The sequence below is a fragment of the Macrobrachium rosenbergii genome, chromosome 19 (genome assembly GCF_040412425.1).
Source record: "Macrobrachium rosenbergii isolate ZJJX-2024 chromosome 19, ASM4041242v1, whole genome shotgun sequence".
NCBI lineage: Eukaryota > Metazoa > Arthropoda > Malacostraca > Decapoda > Palaemonidae > Macrobrachium > Macrobrachium rosenbergii.
The window spans coordinates 3,389,157-3,409,156 of record NC_089759.1 but is presented as its reverse complement, the minus strand read 5'-3'; the positions used below and the strand labels follow the sequence as shown (position 1 = coordinate 3,409,156).

The following is a 20,000-nucleotide window of genomic DNA, read 5'->3' as shown; positions in this document are numbered from 1 at the left end:
AAATTTAGTTCGATCACTGTCAGAACAGTGTTCAGATTTAGATCGATCACTATAAGAAGACTGTCAAAATTTAGTTCGATCACGATCACTGTAATATAGGTGTTCAAAATAAGCTCGATCAATATAAGAAGAATATCAAAATTTAGTTCGATCACTGTTAGAAGAGTGTCAAAATTTACCTCGATCTCTATAAGGAAAGTGTCGGAATTTAGCTCATTTGCTGTAATATAAGTGCCCGAAATGAGCTCGATTACTGTAAGATAAGAGTTCAAAATGAGCTCGATCACTGTAAAATAAGAGTTCAAAATGAGCTCGATCACTGTAAGATAAGAGCTCAAAATGAGCTCGATCACTGTAAGATAAGTGTTCAAAATTATCTCGATCATTATAAGTGTCCAAAATGAGCTCGATCACCGTAAGATAAGTGTTCAAAATGAGCTCGATCATTGTAAGATAAATGCTTAAAATTAACTCGATCACTGTAAGATAAGTGCCTGAAATGAGCTCAATAACTGCATGAAAAATGTTCAAAATGAGCTCGATCACTGTAGGACAAGTGTTCAAACTTATCTCGATCACTATAAATGTTCAAAATGAGCTTGATGACTGTAAAGTGTTCAAAATGAGCGCGATCACCGTAAGAAAAGCGTCCAAATTTAGCTCGATCACTGTAAGAAAAACGTACAGATGTGGCTTAATCGCTGTGCTCGATCATTGTCAGTCAAGTGTCCAATATTAACTCGATCAATGAGGGAAAATGTCCAAAATAAGCTAACACATGAATAGCATCAGTACAAGTGTTCAGACCAAGCATGGACATTTTAGTAAGTGCCAGAAAAGCTTGATCATTGCAAGAAAAGTCCACTGGGAAAAACAAGTTAAAAATACGCTGAAGTTTCCCTGGCGCAATCAAGTTTTCTGTACATCGTATAATCAAGGACACCGAAAATAGATGTATCTTTCGGTGGTCTCGGCATAATGTATGAGCTGTGGCCCATGAAACTTTAACCACGGCCCGGTGGTGGCCTGGCTTATATCGTCGCCAGAAGCACGATTATGGCTAACTTTAACCTAAAATAAATAAAAACTACTGAGGCTAAAGGGCTGCAATTTGGTATGCTTCATGATTGAAGGGTGCATGATAAACATCCCAATTTGCAGCCCTCTAGCCTCGGTAGTTTTTAAGATCTGAGGGCGGACAGAAAAAGTGCGGACGGACAGACAAAGCCGGCACCATAGTTTTCTTTTACAGAAAACTAAAAGTGTTGGAAGTAGTCTTAATCAGGGCAAGAAAGCGTCTTGGAAAACCCTCTTCACTGCAATAAATTATTTTTTTTCCCACGAACAGAAAACAGTGCCAGGGGGGACTACAAAAAAAGAAACAATCCCTATGCAACGACCAACTGGCATCTTGGGTTGCGGTACGACAAACCCGTCCAGAATAATGACGCATCCGAGAGGATCGATCGCATAGCGAACTAATTGGGAGGACTTAGCCTCTAAGTTGCAGACAGCATACGACGATAATCGGATTTAGCTAACGTTGGGGAAGAGAGGGAAAGGAGTTTTAGTCTCATCTCTCAGTCAGAGTCAGCTAATTATTAACCTTACGAGTTTTGCTTGGAAGATTGGTTTTTTTACGCTCAGCGCCTGTCTTTTGTTATGTTGGGGTGTCCGGATTAATTTGGCACAACCGGCAGAAAGGTGCATTTGAATGGAAGGCTTAAGCTGATTATGAGAGATAATCAGCGGGATCTAGAAGGGGTTGAAAGGAAGATGCTGTTTTCATATTCAGTTGATCTATGATAACAGAAGTCATGAATAATTAGCAGAATTAATCAGTTTTCTCCGTTTATCAAAACATTCAGTCACGACCTCTCAAAAAGACTACGGAATGCTTCCAATGCACATTATTTGGAATCTGATCTGCCATTTTTGCCTGTTGTAAATGAGTTCGACTCTTCTTTCGTGTGCTTTGTTAACCTTGTTAATATGCCTGTTCGGCGAAGCTGTACAAATTCTCAGTGCCAGAGGTCCTTTATTCCTCACACCACTCGACTGTAGAACAGTCTCCCTGAGGATGCCATGCAACTGGAACTGCAAAAGTTCAAGTGATGATGCAATGCGTTGCCAACTTACCACCCTCATACAGTTCTCCTTTTATTTGAATAATTTGCTTATATTTTTATCTATCTATTTTTTAATTTGTTCATTTAGTTTTGCTTTTTTAATAAGTGATCACTTCTTTCTGTTTCCCATTACCTTCCGTTACTTCTTTCTAATGAACACCATATTTCTTGGAAGCTTCAACTTCAAGTCAATGTCGGCTTGTTCTATATAAGCAGGGTTCATTTTCTGAATAATAATAATAATAATAATAATAATAATAATAATAATAATAATAATAATAATAATAATAATATAATAATAATAATAATCTACGTAGACTGCATAAATGAGATGTCATTACCCCGTCCCAGAAGCTAATCTTCATTTCAAATAACTATAGAAATTGAATTTCTTTACAAAAAAAAACCACGGGCCTATCCAAAATTTATGTAAAATTCACCCCTCTCCATGTTAATATGGCGATGAATAGGAGTTAATCGAAACAAGTAAAAAATGCGCCGACGTTTCTTCGGCGCAATCAAGTTTTCTGTACATCGTATAATCAATGCCACCGAAAACAGATCTATCTTTCGGTGGTCTCGGTATAATGCTGTATGAGCCGCGCCTATGAAACTTTAACTACGGCCCGGTGGTGGCCTGGCCTATATCGTTGCCAGAAGCACGATTATAGCTAACTTCAACCTTAAATAAACTAAAATAGAAAAAACTACAGAGGCTAGAGGGCTGCAATTTGGTATGTTTGATGATTGAAGGGTGGATGGTCAACATCTCAATTTGTAACCCTCTGTCCTCAGTAGTTTTTAAGATCTAAGGGCGGACAGAAAAAGTGCGGGTAGAAAAAGTTCGGACGGACAGACTAAGCCGGCACAATAGTTTTCTTTTCAGAAAACTAAAAAACCAGCGAATGAAACTGAAATACGATAATAATGATCTCTTTGATCAAGGAACCAAATTACCTCATTTGATAAAGAAATTCATAGTAAATTATTCTGCCCAGCCAAATGGTAGATTTCCAATAGCGAAATTATTATAATTTCCTTTTTCTCTGGGACCTATGAGGTCATTCAGCGCTGAAAGGGAAATTAACAGTAAGAAGGTTTGAAAGGTGTAACAAGAGGAAAACGTCGTAGTTGCACTATGAAACAGTTGTTAGAGAGGGTGGAAAGTCAGATAGAAGAAAGACAAGACGAACGGAGGCTCAGGAAAAGGAATGAGGGGTTGCAGCTAGGGGCCGAAGGGACGCTGCAAAGTCCCTTAAGTAATGCCTACAGTGCACCAAGTGAGATGCACTGACGGCACTAACCCCCTACGGGATCTATAGTTTTATGCAATTCACCTGTCTCTCTCAGCTGAAGACGTTGTTTTCCACTTTCTCCCTCAAAGGTGCTCTGCACGGGACGGAGATGATCTATCTCTTCTCGCCCACGGCCTACAGACAAGTCTTCAACTCTCAGCTGAACTATAATGAAGAAATCATTAGCGACAACATGAAGAGAATCGTTTACACTTACGCAAACAGTGGGTAAGTTGATGATGCAGGCCTACAGAGCAGTGGTTCTTAACCTTTTTTTTGGCAGCGACCCAAAATCTTGTCCAAATTAACCATGGCGACCCATGGCCTCATAGACTTTTTTTTTTATATCATTATGCTTATGAAAACGTGTTGCAGCAACAAAAATGACATGCAGAGATTCCAAGGGCGTTAAATTTAAAAGGCAAGTTTCTATGTTGGGAAGATTTCCGACCTCAGTTAAATGTTCTGTCTCTATAATGTTCTGCTTAGATATTAATGAATTATGTATTCTTAATACAATATTTTCTCTAATAATAATAATAATAATAATAATAATAATAATAATAATAATAATAATAATAATAATAATAATAATAATAAGCCCATAAAGTTATAACCCTTGGGGACCCATTGAAATGTTTTGGAAAGTCGCGACCCTGGGGTTAAGAACCACTGCTATAGAAATTCTGATCCTCGAAACGATAATGCCTCAAGATTTGGAATTCATTTATATGCAACGCACTTTCTATGCTTTGGAAATGTAGATTGGTTAACTTTTTATGCTTAAATGCATCTCCTAATGGCCCGATATTGTAAGCTATGCTCTCGTCACAATTGGTTGATTTTCTTCTGAAAATTACTCGCATCACTGAAGATACATGTGACTATATTTATGGGATGTAACAACGATAAATTTCTTGCCTATTGCAATAACTCTACCTTTTAATTCGCCAAACTTTGATCGTTGATGCGCGCTTGTTCATGAATGCATAGCCTTCCGAGGAATCTCTCAGCATGCAGATAACCAGGCAAAAGAGACTGTGCTAATCTATATAATTTTTTGAAGGATCGTCCCGTAGAAGTATGTTTAACCAAATTAAAAATTATTTCTTTCACTTTACAAAATATTGTCATCAAACCTACTACATGAAAAAAAAAACAATAAAATTTCACCATGACAGATGGTCAGACTGCCGAATTGAGTAATCAGAGTAAGTCCTAAAGATCTCCTCCGCAACAGAAACATTCTGGTAATGGTAAGTTAGATAGTTTAGTACACTTTAATCCCAACTCTTCTTCTTCTTTCCATAAAAGGAAACCAGAACTGACGCAGTACGCGCCCAAATGGGAAAAATACACCCCACAGACGCCCAGGTACGCGTCCTTGAAGTCCAACCAGATCCATCAGGGATACCAACATCACTTGATAGCCTTTTGGAACAACCTCCTCCCGGAGCTAGGAGCCATGGTCCTCGGTAGGACTTCGCCGGGGGGTTCGACGGTATACCCTCCGATACCGACAGGTAGCAACCCTTCCTTCACTGACACCCAGAGTAAGTTTACACTGGGTAAACCCTCTCCCGAATCTGGAATAACTCTTTGTGAAATGCGTTTTGCAGTAAGATTCCAGTTTATGTGGGTGTGGCAATTTCAGGGCAGTATTTAGGCTTAGTTCGTCCTAAATGCATCTCACCGGAGATGAGAATATGTTGTGAGAAGGAATCAGACCTTCATCACACCTGATAGTTACTAAAATACATGAAACATCTCAATGAACCATTTGGATTTCTCTACCTTTTGATCTTCATTTACCCTTGTCAAGAGCTTTCACTGACTGAGGTACAAAAACTCTGTGCTACAATCAGTTAAAAGATAATGGAATAATTGTAATAATCCTGAGATGTGTAACTTAATGGACACCCAGAATTTGCCATGGCATAACCTGAATGTGTTTTCTGGAATTTCCACACAACTTAAACTGCAATCTTTCTGCTTAGCTCAGTAAAGTTAAAAAAAATCACTGTAAGGACAGCACAACCGAATTATAATTTTTCACCAAAATGTGCACACAGCTTTCGAAATCTACTCATATTATATCATAAACCAGATAGGAAAGTATACAACTTCTGCCTGTTTTCCTGTCCAGAAATTGTACAAGACTGCTCAAATTTTGTAAGAACTCAGATACTTACATTCAAATTCAGAGAAGAATTAAAACTTCTTGAGACTGCAGATACAAACTGAAATTTGGGGCACTTTCATGAAATTATTTTAGTCATTACAGGTGAGCCCTCCACGGACCAGCCAGTCCAGTACCAGTCAGCTGTATGGGTGTTAGTCGCCATCATCCTTCTCCTGGTGGGAGTGATCATAGCATACATTGTCTGTGCCAAACGACGGAAGAGGCAAAACTCAGGCAGTCTTCAGGATCAATGACAAACAGAAACGAGAGGTAGTGAAAGAGCTGTTTACAGGCGCACACTGGGTACTCTAAGGGATCAGCCTTCTTCACCTGCTATGAGGGAGACCCCAAGGGCTCTGGATGCCCCATTAGAAGTAGAAATCCATTCCTCAGACCAACAGTTTACCCATTTTGGTTTTGGGTGTCTGGAAAGACGTGAACCAGATGGCTTTGAGGCCAGCGAGGGATTACCTCCCAGCATTCCGGCAACTATTTCCAGGGTTAATCCTCTCATGAGATTAGCAGCTCCTGATGAGGATGAATATGAGTTAGAGGAAGAGGAAGAGGAAGAAGAAGAAGACCATGATGAAAGCAGACCACCACAGCAAGACCCAGTCCAACCTAGTCCTGATGTCAAGCGAAAGGTTCAGCTGGCAAATTTCTCCAAAGCCCATTATTGGTTTAGATCTCAAAACGACCGAGAAGACTCCGTTATAGAAACTTGTGCTGAAACCATTTTCGATGATAGTTCAGATTCTAGGCCTGGTACAACCAGAAGCTCTTATATCCGAGATGATGATGCATCTTATACCTAAAGAATCAATTGGTGTTTCCCAGGATGAGATATTATGGTGCTTCCACACAACAGTATAACATGTCATTAACACATGGCGGCAGCGTCTCTCTTATGCTTCACAAACAGGTTGAAAGTAAGTTAGCAGCTGTAAGTGGCAAACAAACTTTCGCCAATACTGGATAACCATGTGAAGCACTTCTTCTTTCAACTTCATTAGTCCCACTGTATAGCAGTGTTGGTCTCTCATGTCAACTTTCTCCATCTATTTTTATTCCTTGCATCTTCCTCCCCTAGTCCCACCTCACCCATATCTCTCCTCACCACATCCATCCAACTGATCAGCTGACGCCCCACACTCCTCCCCCACATCACTGGCATGTTCTTAGCTCTCTTGATTAGTTCCACCTCTTCTCTTCTTGTTACATGTCCATAGTACCCCAGACGAGGTTTCCTAGCTTTCTCCTTTACATTACATATATATACCACACATTCTTGTTATATCTTGGCTCTAGTTAGAACCAGTAAGTCGTTAACATCTATTCAACCTGTCTGGGATATATGTGCGGTAAGTTACCAACATATGTTTGACATGTTTGACTGCAGTGTGGGTGCACTCTTAGTGTCACGCTATATTCCTGGAATATGCATTCAAGAAAGCCTTGAATGAGCTCTTTCGCCACTTCTCGTTGAGAATCATAGTGACTTAATGTATAAAACCAATTAAACATTATTTGAAGACTTGTTTCTGTAAAATATTTCTTTCTTAAATCAATTTGGTCTGATTTTCCAGACCTTAGCTACTCTTGAAATGACAGACATTAGAGATCTTGATCCACAGTTGTTGTCTGCAATGAGTTCTAATGACACTAATAGGATTAGTCTAATCCCTGTAGGTGTGTTTGCATTACAAAATGAAAGAGATGTTTGTTCATCTTAACTTTAGAATAAGATCAATGACATCCATCGTCTTTCCACTAATGCGAGTTAGTCATTCCTGCTTTTGTTTTGTTATTTATTTTGACAATATGCTCAAGTTCTTTGACAATGAAACATTACGAGAAGAGAAATTTATCCCACTTATGGATATAAGACACTAAAAGTCTCATTTCTTTCAGAAACTGGTAATTCTAATTTTATCAGCCAGTTTTCATATCAGACATTCATTCTCGTGTTGGAATCAAAACATCGTATTAGAAAAACCACAAAGATCTTAATTATAAATATCCCATCTCATAAGATGGTGAGACTGTATTAAACTTTACATGAACGGCTGTCATGGTAGAGTCCAGCCCAATTGACAGTTTTGTTCATAACTCTGTATACCAAACAGAATGCACACCACACTTTTGTACTGTGAGTTAGGAAAGCTAGGTGAACGTTTGCAGCAGGTTTTTCGTAACAAGTAAATGTAAAAGGTGCCATGTGTCTTATTTTCCTCATACAAAAAATACATACATATATATCCATATATGTACATATGTGTGTATATACATATGTGTGTGTGTGTATGTGTGAGTGCATGTGCAAATACATATAGATGATACGTTGCTGACCATTGTGTGTAAGGTATGTCACTTGGAAGAAAAGTGCCAAAAAAATTGGGTAAGAACAATTTTATTGTATATGCAGAAAGATGACCTGGATAAGGGTAAGAAACATAGGGCCATAACATCACAAAGTTTCCCTCGAAAAGAGTATGGTACATATGAATTGAAAAGGTAGGACAAATAACATAGGGGAAGAGGAGGGTGGGTCTAGATAAAAGGGAAAAGTTTGAGAACGAAGTGAAGAAGGTATAGGTGGCTTATCTTGACCTGGTGAAGGCTCATAATGGCATGATAGAGGAGGAATCCAGAGGGGGCTGAGGATGTCTGATCTATAGGGTATTATTATTATTATTATTATTATTATTATTATTATTATTATTATTATTATTATTATTATTATTATTATTATTATTATTATTATTATTATTATTATTATTCAGAAGATGAACCCACAGCGGCTATTGACTTGAAATTGAAGCTTCCAGCGAATATATATTGTGTTCATGAGAAAAAAGTAGTAGAAGGTACTGGAAAGTACAGAAAGAAGAGATCCCTTATCAAAAAATAAAAAAAAAATAAATTAGCAAATTAATAAACAAATAGATTGTAGAGAGCAATTAGAAGTTTGTTAGGTGAACAGTCGAGCTTGTTTTAGAATATATAAATGTGAAAGTAACCAATTTTATTTAAAAGCTGGTCCAAGAAAGATTTAAGTTAATTCATTTCATTTACTGGTTCAGTGAATGGGGTAATGTCTATTTTCATAGAAAATAGATTTGAATTTTTAATTTCGCCTCATGCTAAACTCCTAAATAAATTCAATTTAACCTAACCTATACAGAGAAAACTTTCCCTGAGGTCTTCTTATTCAAAGGAAAACAGTTTGGTAGGTGAAAGTTATTAAGAGGACAGGTGTGGACCTTCTGATCCGAATCTCATCATTCGCAGAGTTTATCATTCAACTTTCTTGTTTAAGAGCGTGAGGACCTCAGTTGAGAGAGAGAGAGAGAGAGAGAGAGAGAGAGAGAGAGAGAGAGAGAGAGAGAGAGAGAGAGAGAGGACTGGTGTGGACCTTCTGATCTGAACCTCATCATTCGACTTTCTTATTTAAGAGCGTGAGGACCTCATTTAAAACCTTGGGGGTGACATGAGAGAGAGAGAGAGAGAGAGAGAGAGAGAGAGAGAGAGAGAGAGAGAGAGGACTGGTATGGACCTCCTGATCCGAATATCATCATTCGCAGGATTTATGTCATTCGACTTTCTTATTTAAGAGCGTGAGAACCTCACTTAAAACCTTGAGAGAGAGAGAGAGAGAGAGAGAGAGAGAGAGAGAGAGAGAGAGAGAGAGAGAGAGAACTGGTTTGGACCTTCTGATTCGAATCTCATCATTCGCAGGGTTTATGTCATTCTACTTTCTTATTTAAGAGCGTGAGAACCTCACTTAAAACCTTGGGGGTGACTTGAAAGAGAGAGAGAGAGAGAGAGAGAGAGAGAGAGAGAGAGAGAGAGAGAGAGAGAGAGAGAGAGAGGAGGCTTTAGGGTTTCGTAGACAGCTATAATTCTTTGATCCCATAGACCCTCTTCATCATGAAAGCCACACTAATTGGTTTCGTCAAAAGCAACGTCTCCTAAAGGGTTGTCATCCCTGTTTTTGCTAGCCAGAAAAAAAGGGGAGTTTCTCAAGCCTTAATCGATATGTTTTCACTGTTTTTGCTGCTATTATTCTTTTACGCGTTGTCACAGCTTCTATCGTTAAAGTTATTCAGTTGTATCAGTTCGGAATTATTTGATCGTCTCAAGTATCAATTAACGAACTGTAATTGTCGTTGAACTCTTGGGTAGGTCAGTTTATGGGTCATTATTGGCATACTTGGTTTCTGTGATAAAAGGCTGGACTAACTTTGCTATTTCGAATCACTTTGGAAAGTTACGAGTGTCAGCTTAGAGGAGTATCTATCGTTTTGGTTATTTTTGTATCTTGCTCTTCCGAGTTCGACAAACTTAGAAAGTACTTGACCAGAAGTTGGTTAACCCAGATCTCATTATAGTGGCTTTTCGTGAGTTTTTCCTCGAGTGCACTATGGCAAAGTTTTTCCCCCCTCAACTTATGACTCCTAAGCGACTGACTGTTTGTATTTTTAGTTTTCTGTAAAAAAAAAAAAAAAACTATTGTGCCGGTTTTGTCTGTCCTTCCGCACTTTTTCTGCCCGCCCTCAGATCTTCAAAGCTACTGAGGCTAGAGGACTGCAAATTGGTATGTTGATCATCCAACCTCCAGGCATCAAACATACCATATCGCAGCCCTCTAGCTGTTCCTCATTGGACGGGTGGGTATCGTCCTGTTGGGCTCGCGTTCGATTCTCTCACCGGCCAATGAAGAATTAGAGAAATTTACTTATGGTGACAGAAATTCATTTCTCGTTATAATGTGGTTCGGATTCCACAATAAGCTGTAGGTCCCGTTGCTAGGTAACCAATTGGTTCTTAGCCACGCAAAATAAGTCTAATCCTTCGGGCCAGCCCTAGGAGAGCTGTTAATCAGCTCAGTGGCCTGGTTAAACTAAGGTATACTTAACTTCAGCCCTCTAGCCTCAGTAGTTTTTATTTTATTTAAGGTTAAAGTTAGCCATAATCGTGCTTCTGGCAACGATATAGGATAGGCCACCTCCGAGCCGTGGTTAAAGTTTCATGGGACGCAGCTCATACAGTATTATACCGAAACCACCGAAAGGTAGATCTATTTTCGGTGGCCTTGATTATACGCTGTAGCGGCTGTACAGAAAACTCCTGATCATTTTTTACTTGTTTTTCTTTACTCTTTGATTAACGTCACCGGGCATATTAGGCTGGCATAAAGCAAGCAAGCAAATTCATCAGTACTTTATAATTGTCAACTAATAAGCCTTTCTCCCAAATACTGACTAAAGACTGAAAACTTTTACTCATTTTAAAGGACGTAAAGTTGCACCCTATAAGAAGAATGTGCTAAAGAGCACAGTATCTGATTTTGGGTTTCTATTCCTGCACACAAGGAAAGGAAGTCTTATCCACTCCCCCTCCCCCACCAACCTCCTCATCTCATCCTTCTCAAAAACATCTTAGTTTTGATCATTCCAGGGTAACAGATTATCTCTCTCTCTCTCTCTCTCTCTCTCTCTCTCTCTCTCTCTCTCTCTCTCTAAAAGCTCCACAAGCACATCTAAATTTTGATCATTCCAGAACACTATTAACAGATCTCTCTCTCTCTCTCTCTCTCTCTCTCTCTCTCTCTCTCTCTCTCTCTCTCTCTCTATATATATATATATATATATATATATATATATATATATATATATATATATATATATATATATATATATATATATATATATATATATATATATATATATATATATATATTTCAAAAAGTTCCACACTTCATTGCGGATAGGGATACCTTCTTTGTTGAAAGGATATATATCAGGTTATTAGTGGAGCCACTCGATGATAAATCGCGATGATTCCATTTTTGTGACTATGAAATATTCGCGTCTTATTCATAAGGTAAATTTGAATTGCATATTGACCTATTTATTCCAGAGATTTACTTCTGAAATATTTCTTTCAATGAAGGCTACTTGGAAATCTCATCATTACGCCCATGATTTGCATTTTTTAATTAACTGATTTAAAAATATTACCAATATCACCAACTTTCCAAGATAGAAAATGTATTCTTTACACGAGATTTTATTTCCAAATGGCTTGTGTTGAAAATTCTTTGGTAAAACACTCTAAAAAGAAGTTATTCACATTTCATGCGTTTTCATCCATATCTTCGTTTTATTTCTATTTTATTGTTCAGTTGTAGTTTCTCTTTTGAGCCAACCACAACTTTGCTCGACTTCATACCCAGTTTTCGTTTAAAATGATCTGGACTCCATTTGCAAACTTACTTAAACAGTATCAAAGATGTAATCTGGAAAGCACCGACAAAGGGAAGTTTAAATTCCTTTCCAGGAAGTTTTCCAGAGGCTCATGAAAATTACGCTCGAAGTTCGAGGCAAATTTGAAACTCATAATATCATGTAGGGATTCGGACGCAGTTGTGGCCTATTGTATAACAAGTGCCTCGTATCTTACATTCAGTGGATCCGTTGAGATGTGAGAAATATTTAAAAGAAACAGCAAGTACACAACACTCAGTATACAGAAAATTAGAGCAATGATTCAAGTTAGAGTACACAGAATATTAGAGTAAGGATTTCAAATTACAGTACACAGAAAGTTAGAGCAATGAATTCAAGTTAGAGTACACAGAATATCAGAGTAAGGATTTCAAATTACAGTACACAGAAAATTAGAGCAATGATTTCAAGCTAGAGTGCACAGAAAATTAGGGCAATGAATTCAAGTTAGAGTAGGCAGAAAATTAGAGTAAGGCTTTCAAATTAGAGTACACAGAAAATTAGAGTAGTGAATATATGTTAGAACAGACAGAAAATTAGAGTAAGGATTTCAAATTAGAGTGTAGAGAAAATTAAAGCAATGATTTCAATCTAGAGGAGTAAGGATTTCAGATTAGAAAATTAGAGTAAGGCTTTCAAATTAGAGTACACAGAAAATTAGAGTAGTGAATATATGTTAGAACAGACAGAAAATTAGAGTAAGGATTTCAAATTAGAGTGTAGAGAAAATTAAAGCAATGATTTCAATCTAGAGGAGTAAGGATTTCAGATTAGAAAATTAGAGTAATGAATTCAAGTTAGAGAACAGAAAATTAGAGTGATGGTTTCAAGTTGGAGTCCACAGAATATTAGAGTAAGGATTTCAAATTAGAGCACACAGAATTTCAAAGTAAGGATTTCTGATTGGAGCTCACAGAAAGTTAGAGTAAGGCTTTCAAGTTAGAGCACACAGAACATTAGTGTAAGGAATTCAAATTAGAGTACACAGAAAATTAGAGCAATGAATTTAAGTAGGAGCAGACAGAAAATTAGAGTAAGGCTTTCAAATTAGAGCACACCGAAAATTTGATTGATGATTTCAAGTTAGAGTCCACATAATATTAGAGTAACGATTTCAAATTAGAGTACAAAGAATAGTAGAGTAACAATTTCAAGTTAGAACACACAGAAAATTAGAGCAATGAATTTAAGTTAGGGTCCACAGAAAATTAAAGTAATAGTTTCAAATTAGAGCACACAGAATATTAGGTAAGAATTTCAAATTAGTGCGCACAGAACATTAGAGTAAGGCTTTTAAGTCAAAGCACACAGAAAATTAGAGTAATGATTTCAAGGTCGAGTGCATAGAATATTAGAGAAAGGATTTCAAATTAGAGTACACAGAAAATTAGAGCAATGAATTCAAGTTAAAGTACGCAGAAAATTAGAGTAAGGATTTCAAGTTAGAGTACATAGAATATTAGAGCAATGATTTCAAGCTAGAGTGCACGGAAAATTAGAGCAATGAATTCAAGTTAGAGCAGGCAGAAAATCAAAGTAAGGACCTAAAATTAAAATACACAGCATATGAGAGTAAGGATTTTAAATCAGAGTAAACAGAAAATTAGAGTAATGATTTCAAACTAGAGTACACGAAAATTAGAGCAATTATTTCAAGCTAGAGTGCACAGAAAATTAGAGCAATGAATTCAAGTTAGAGTAGACAGAAAATTATAGTAAGGATTTCAGATTAGAGTACACAGAATATTACAGTAAAGCTTTCAAGTTAGAGCACACAGAATATTAGAGTAAAGGTTTCAGATTAGAGTACACAGAATATTTGAGTAACGATTTCAAATAAGAACACACAGAAGATTAGAGTAATGATTTCAAGTTAAAGTCCAGAAGAAATCAGAATAAGGACTTCAAATAGTTTTTCAGGTACAAAAACAGATAGAACATATAGCATAATAATTAATGTAACAATCCTTTACCAAAAGCGATATGGGAGTGAGAAAGGAAGTCTCACCACGCCCCCTCTCTTATCTAGGATTGATGCCCCAGCCTCGCAAATAGATAAGGAGAGAAATACAATTATAATCAAAAGGTCTGGCGTCAGCGTCGACTGGTCGTACTGGTAGGAACGTGTAGTTATGGCAATAATTAATTTTTCAGTCCTTTACCAAGAGAAAACGCATACACACACACACACACACACACACACACACACATTATATATATATATATATATATATATATATATATATATATATATATATATATATATATATATATATATATATATATATATATATATATATATATATATATATATATATATATATATATATATATATATGTATATATATATATATATATATATATATATATATATATATATATATATATATATATATATACATACATATACAGTCAAGAGATTAAATACATAATAGCCTTTTGTGGAGAAAATACCTAAGTGTCTCAAAAAACTAGCCAGACAATAAGGCGTAATACAATAATGAATTTATATTCTAATTGCTTCAGCTGGTTAATTCACTATTTATTTAGAATTGCTGAGTTTACGCTTTATACTTTTATTCTTCAGTCTTTTCTCCATCATCATCATCATCATCATCATCAGCGTTAGTCATTACCATCACGCCATCATCACCATCATCACCATCATCATAAACCCCTTTACGTTATAGCCTCTCCCTTCCAGGAGTTAGATCGTCTTTTGAGATACTGCCAGTTTTTCTGCATAAATTCCCATCGGGTCGAAGTCTTTTTCACCTTTTTATTCAGAGATCTAACAGAGATCTTTCACATTCACAATTGGTCCCTGATCCCCTTTTCCCGCCGAGAGCGACCAGATTTGCTGAACAGCAGAGGCACCAATATGCAGTAAATGTTCTGCCTCGCTGTAGAACTTCTCAGTTCCAGAGGTCCTTTATTCCTCACACCGTTGGTCTGTGGAACAGCCTTCCTCCCTGAAGATGTTACGCAGTTACCTCAAAAGTTCAGGCGAAGATGCAATGCATTACTACCCTAATACAATATCCTCCTTGCATTTGAATCATTCACTCACATTTTTATCTATTTATTTATTGATTTGTTAATTTACTTTTTGTTTTTTAATAAGTGATCTCTCCTTTCTGTATTTCACATTGCCTTTTGTTACTTCTTTCTGCTGAACACCATATACTTTGGAAGCCTGAATTTAAAGTCAATAATGGTCCCTTTGGTGGGCTTGTTCCATATGAATGGGATTCATCTTCTGAATAATAATAATAATAATAATAATAATAATAATAATAATAATAATAATAATAATAATAATAATAATAATAATAATAATAATAATAATAATAATAACAGATAACGAAAAGGTGCTCAAAGCATCTTCCACAAGATTCCTCAGCCTCAAATAACTGATAGATTTCGTGAAATTTAGACTGCCAAGCCAAGGACAGTTGCTTCCGGCCATTCAAGGCTTAAGACAGTGAAATAAGGGAGTTACAGTTGCTGGGCAGCAGGATAAAGAGACCCAGAAGATAAAGGAGATGAATACAAGGATCTAAAGGTGGAAATGGGAGAAAACCCACCATTTGCACTAGGAAGTAATACAAAGGGAATGTCTATTTCAAAAAAGGTACAGATTATCCCCAGCAATTTCTTTCTAGAAACCATTCCAGGCTAACTTGATCTCAAAGATAACAAGCTCTCCTCCATTAGCTTTCGGGACCCATAGTGACCCACTGATGAATTCAACAGACCTCCACGGTTGGTTGCAAGGTGCAGCAATTATTATTTTCTATTTTTTTCTTTCGTCAACATTTATCAGAGGGTGACACCATTTTCCATATGATTCAAACTTGACCAAGTTGCTTCAAAAGGAACATATAACTGTGGTAGTTTTTTCATTCAACAAAAGTTTTTTTTGTTTTGTTAAATAATTTTTAATATTACGAAAGGTTTTTTTCAAGATAATCGTCTTTTATGTTGCGAAAGGTTTTTTATTGTAAGATAATCGCCTTTTACATTACGAAACTATTTTTTGCAGGATAATCGTCTTTTACATTACGAAAGGATTTTGCAAGATAATTGTCTTTTACAATACGGAAGTGTTTTGCAAGATAATCGTCTTTCATATTAGGAAAGGATTTTGCAAGATAATCGTCTTTCATGTTAAGAAAGGATTTTGCAAGATAATCGTCTTTCATATTAAGAAAGGTTTAATAAGATAATCGTACTTTATATTCCCTAGACTTTCGAAGTGCCAATACTTGTGATTACCTTTCTTCCCTTATAACAAGAAAGTTTTTCCTAAAAGCACGATAGTGACGTCATCGAAAAGGGCAAGAACTTTTAAATAAAAGTATATCAGACTTCGCTACTTACACTTTCTAGAATAACTTTACGCTCGTTAAATCATAAACCTGGAGGCTTTGTCGACTTGCTTAAGGAAGCTGATTTCGCCATAACGAGAAAAGTTTTATAAAAATAGCTTAATGTAAACTGAACAATGTCTGAGTTTGTCATCATCAGTTTTAAGGTATAGCCGCCATCTCCTGTACTTTGTCACAAATATGCACCAGTAGGTTCTCAGTCGTTTTTTTTGAAATGACAAAAGTCTGTCCTTTCATTCACTTTTGCCATACCAGTGTTAACCAAGCGAGAAAAACAACTTGAGTCTCAAAAATTAAAAACATTCCCAAAGGAAAGTTTCTACAGAACACAACAGCAATATCTGGGAAAGCAGAAACATGGATAAAGGAAAGTTTCTACAGAACAAACAGCCATATCTGGGAAGGCAGATACATGGATAAATGAGAAACACTAAGTAACAAACAAAGCGGAATCGGAAAAACATAAACAACGCAGAAAACAAGGCACAAAGCAAGTCTCTCCGTAATCTGCCGGTAATTATTGGAGATGGAATGCGCCTTCGGTTGTGGAGATGGATGCAGATGTCTTTCTGGAGCTCTGCCTCATCCGGAGAGGTCTCCGCTGTAGTAGGTCTTCTTTGGGAAGAAAAATAGGTCGTTCTTATGCTAATTAGTATTGTGATGATATCTGGCGACGCGTCTTCGAACTCGGGAAGTAGGACGCTCGCCAAGGGAACTTTGAAACGTAATGGGCATTATTATTATTATTATTATTATTATTATTATTATTATTATTATTATTATTATTATTATTATTATTACCTGGCAGCGTTATAGAAAACTATTGCTGCTTTGTCGTTAAATAGTTTATACAGAGAAAAATGTATAAAGTGAATGAGGTTGAAACTCGAATAATAATCATAATAATAATGATATTATTATTATTATTATTATTATTATTATTATTATTATTATTATTATTATTATCATCATTATAAAAATCTCATAAACGAATGAGTCACTAAAGTGGTGAAGAAATTCACTATTATTATTATTATTATTATTATTATTATTATTATTATTATTATTATTATTATTATTATTATTATTATTATTATTATTATTTTAAAGAATAAGCAACAGCATCTCCTAAAGTTTTCTGTAAAAGAGAACTATTATAGAGATGGCTATTTGTCTGTCTGTCCGCACTTTTGCTGTCCACCTCAGATCTTAAAAACTCCTGAGGCTAAAGGGCTGCAAATTGGTATCTTGATCATCCACCCTCCAATCATCAAACATACCAAATTATAGCCCTCTATCCTCAGTAGTTTTTATTTTATTTAAGGTGAAAGTTAGCCGTAGATCGTGCGTCTGGCACCGCTTTCGGGAGGCGTCACCGACGAACCTTTACTTGACCGTATCTGGGGAGCAACTGAGCGCTGCCCGGTTGTAGCTGAGAGTTTCGTACAACATTATACGCTGTACAGAAAACTCGATTGCGAAGAAGAAACTTCGGCGCATTTTTTACTTTTTTTTTTTTTTGGTGCTGCAAAAAGTGCTGCAAAATGGAACTTTCCGCATACACTCATACACACACACACACGGGCACACTCAGATTCGTGTATGACTGACAGGATTCGATCCGAGTGACTGTGACAACTAACTCAGGTCTACTCAGAATCCTTTGCGGGCAAATCTTTAGCTGAAATCATTTTAAACAAATATTTAAACCTCTGAAAACAAAATAAACTCACCAGTGTAGGGGAGGTTTTCTAGCTATATTTCAAGTTCAACATCTGGATAAATTTAAATGAATGAAGCTGTGTCAGGAAAGCGTTCTTTGATGTCCCCATATTCAGAGAAATATGGAATAAAAACGAAAGATAATTAGAGTACATCTAAGGGTTTTTGGTAACCTTTTCTTGGTAGTTTCCAGACCAAAGATTTTGTTAAGTTAATAAATGGTAACTCAAGGCTTTAGTCAATTTGTTTTCAGATGACATTAATAAGTTGGGAAAGAGTAAACGCTCTGATACTGCTGGTACGTATGAGATTATTTTGTTAGAATTTCTCTCTCTCTCTCTCTCTCTCTCTCTCTCTCTCTCTCTCTCTCTCTCTCTCACACCATCAGCTTCATCATCATCATCATCATCATCATCACCATTATCACCGTTATTGATGATGTTGGTAAGTTAAATTCAAATGAATTTCCTTTAATCATTAAGTGACGAATCTTTATTTCCTTGTACAAATTACAAATACAATGTGGAAGTTAAGCCAATAACTTCAAAATGAAAAGTAACTTCCCAGAATCTGTGAGTTCAACTTAGATTAAGTTTTTCCGCTGAAAACTTATTGTTTGTTCGCCTCTGAAATAAATCAATGGAAGAAGAAGAAGAAGAAGAAGAAGAAGAAGAAGAAGAAGAAGAAGAAGAAGAAGAAGAAGAAGAAGAAGAAGGCTAATATTCAACATTTCAGAATCTTTGAATCCGAGACAGACCGTGATTTTTCCACCAATGGCGGTACTTTGGATAGAAAAATGGTCTATCAAAGTGAAGGATGAAGAACTCTCTCTCTCTCTCTCTCTCTCTCTCTCTCTCTCTCTCTCTCTCTCTCTCTCTCTCTCTCTCTCTCACTTCTGCATTTCATTCGAATGGACGGGAGGATGGTTCCACTTTTCGTCGGAATGAGTTCTTCGAATACCTCAAGAGTCAAAGTTCGGGTTAGATTTGAAATTGTCAGTTCAGTTACTTAGGAAATTTACTCATAAGAGAGACTTAATTTTAATAGAAAATCGTTATATGAATTACTCTGTTTTTCAGTGAAAGTGCCATTGAATTCCTTTATGGGAACTTGAAAAACAAGTAAAAAATGGGCCAAAGTTTCTTCGGTTCAATGAGTTTTCTGTACAGCCGCTACAGCTTATCCAAGGCCACCGGAAACAGATGTCTTTCGGTGGTCTCGGTATAATGCTGAGTGAACCGCTGCCCATGAAACTTTAACCACGGCCCGGTGGTGGCCTTTCCTATATCGTTGCCAGAAGAACGATTATGGTTAACTTAAGTTTAACCTTAAACGAAATAAAAACTACTGAGGCTAGAGGACTGAAATTTGGTATTGTTTGATGACTGGAGGGTGGATGCTCAACATAGCAATTTGCAGCCCTCTAGCCTCAGTAGTTTTTTAAGATCTGAGGGTGGACAGAATAAAGTGCGGACGGACAGACAAAGCCAGCACAATCGTTTTCTTTTACAGAAAACAAAAACAAAAAAATGACATATTTCACGACGTAAAATGTTTAACCTTGCAAGAATAATAAGCAGGTGTCTCGGTACTGCTTCGCCCTCCCCAGTTTCACTTCCAATTGCGGAATTCATTCGGCGAACTTCCTTCAACTGTATCGGAGTCCTGTAATCTGCGAAGCATCGAGATGAGAAAGTTTAAATGCTATTCCAGGTAGCTTTGCAGGTTCATGCAAATTGCTCTGGAAGTTTCGGAGAGAAGTTAAAACATATATATAAGAACCCCACAGCAGCGGCGCGATGGCTCTTCGGTCTTTGTAGCAATTTGTAACAAACGATTCTTGTTGTCATTTGATTGTCCGATTTTCGATTTATGTGTTCATAGCTCTCTCTCTCTCTCTCTCTTTCTCTCTCTCTCTCTCTCTCTCTCTCTCTCTCTCTCTCTCTCTCTCTCTCTCTCTCTCACTCTCTCTCTCTCTCTCTCTTTCTCTC

General features: G+C 36.8%; 1 protein-coding gene across 2 annotated transcripts in view; it reads left to right on the top strand.

Annotated features, from left to right (window-relative positions):
• Positions 1–7,821, top strand: part of LOC136848565 (cholinesterase-like) — a 74,159-nt gene extending 66,338 nt beyond the window's left edge. Inside the window, exons 11-13 of one of the 2 annotated variants that reach the window (XM_067120854.1) lie at positions 3,514–3,652; positions 4,739–4,947; positions 5,700–7,821. In XM_067120854.1, coding sequence (XP_066976955.1) covers positions 3,514–3,652; positions 4,739–4,947; positions 5,700–5,860 — 509 coding nt within the window. In that variant the 3' untranslated portion in view covers positions 5,861–7,821. Of the gene's footprint in view, positions 1–3,513; positions 3,653–4,738; positions 4,978–5,699 lie in introns of both variants that reach the window. The other variant, XM_067120853.1, reaches the window with a different exon arrangement.
• The last annotated feature ends 12,179 nt before the right edge of the window (positions 7,822–20,000 follow it).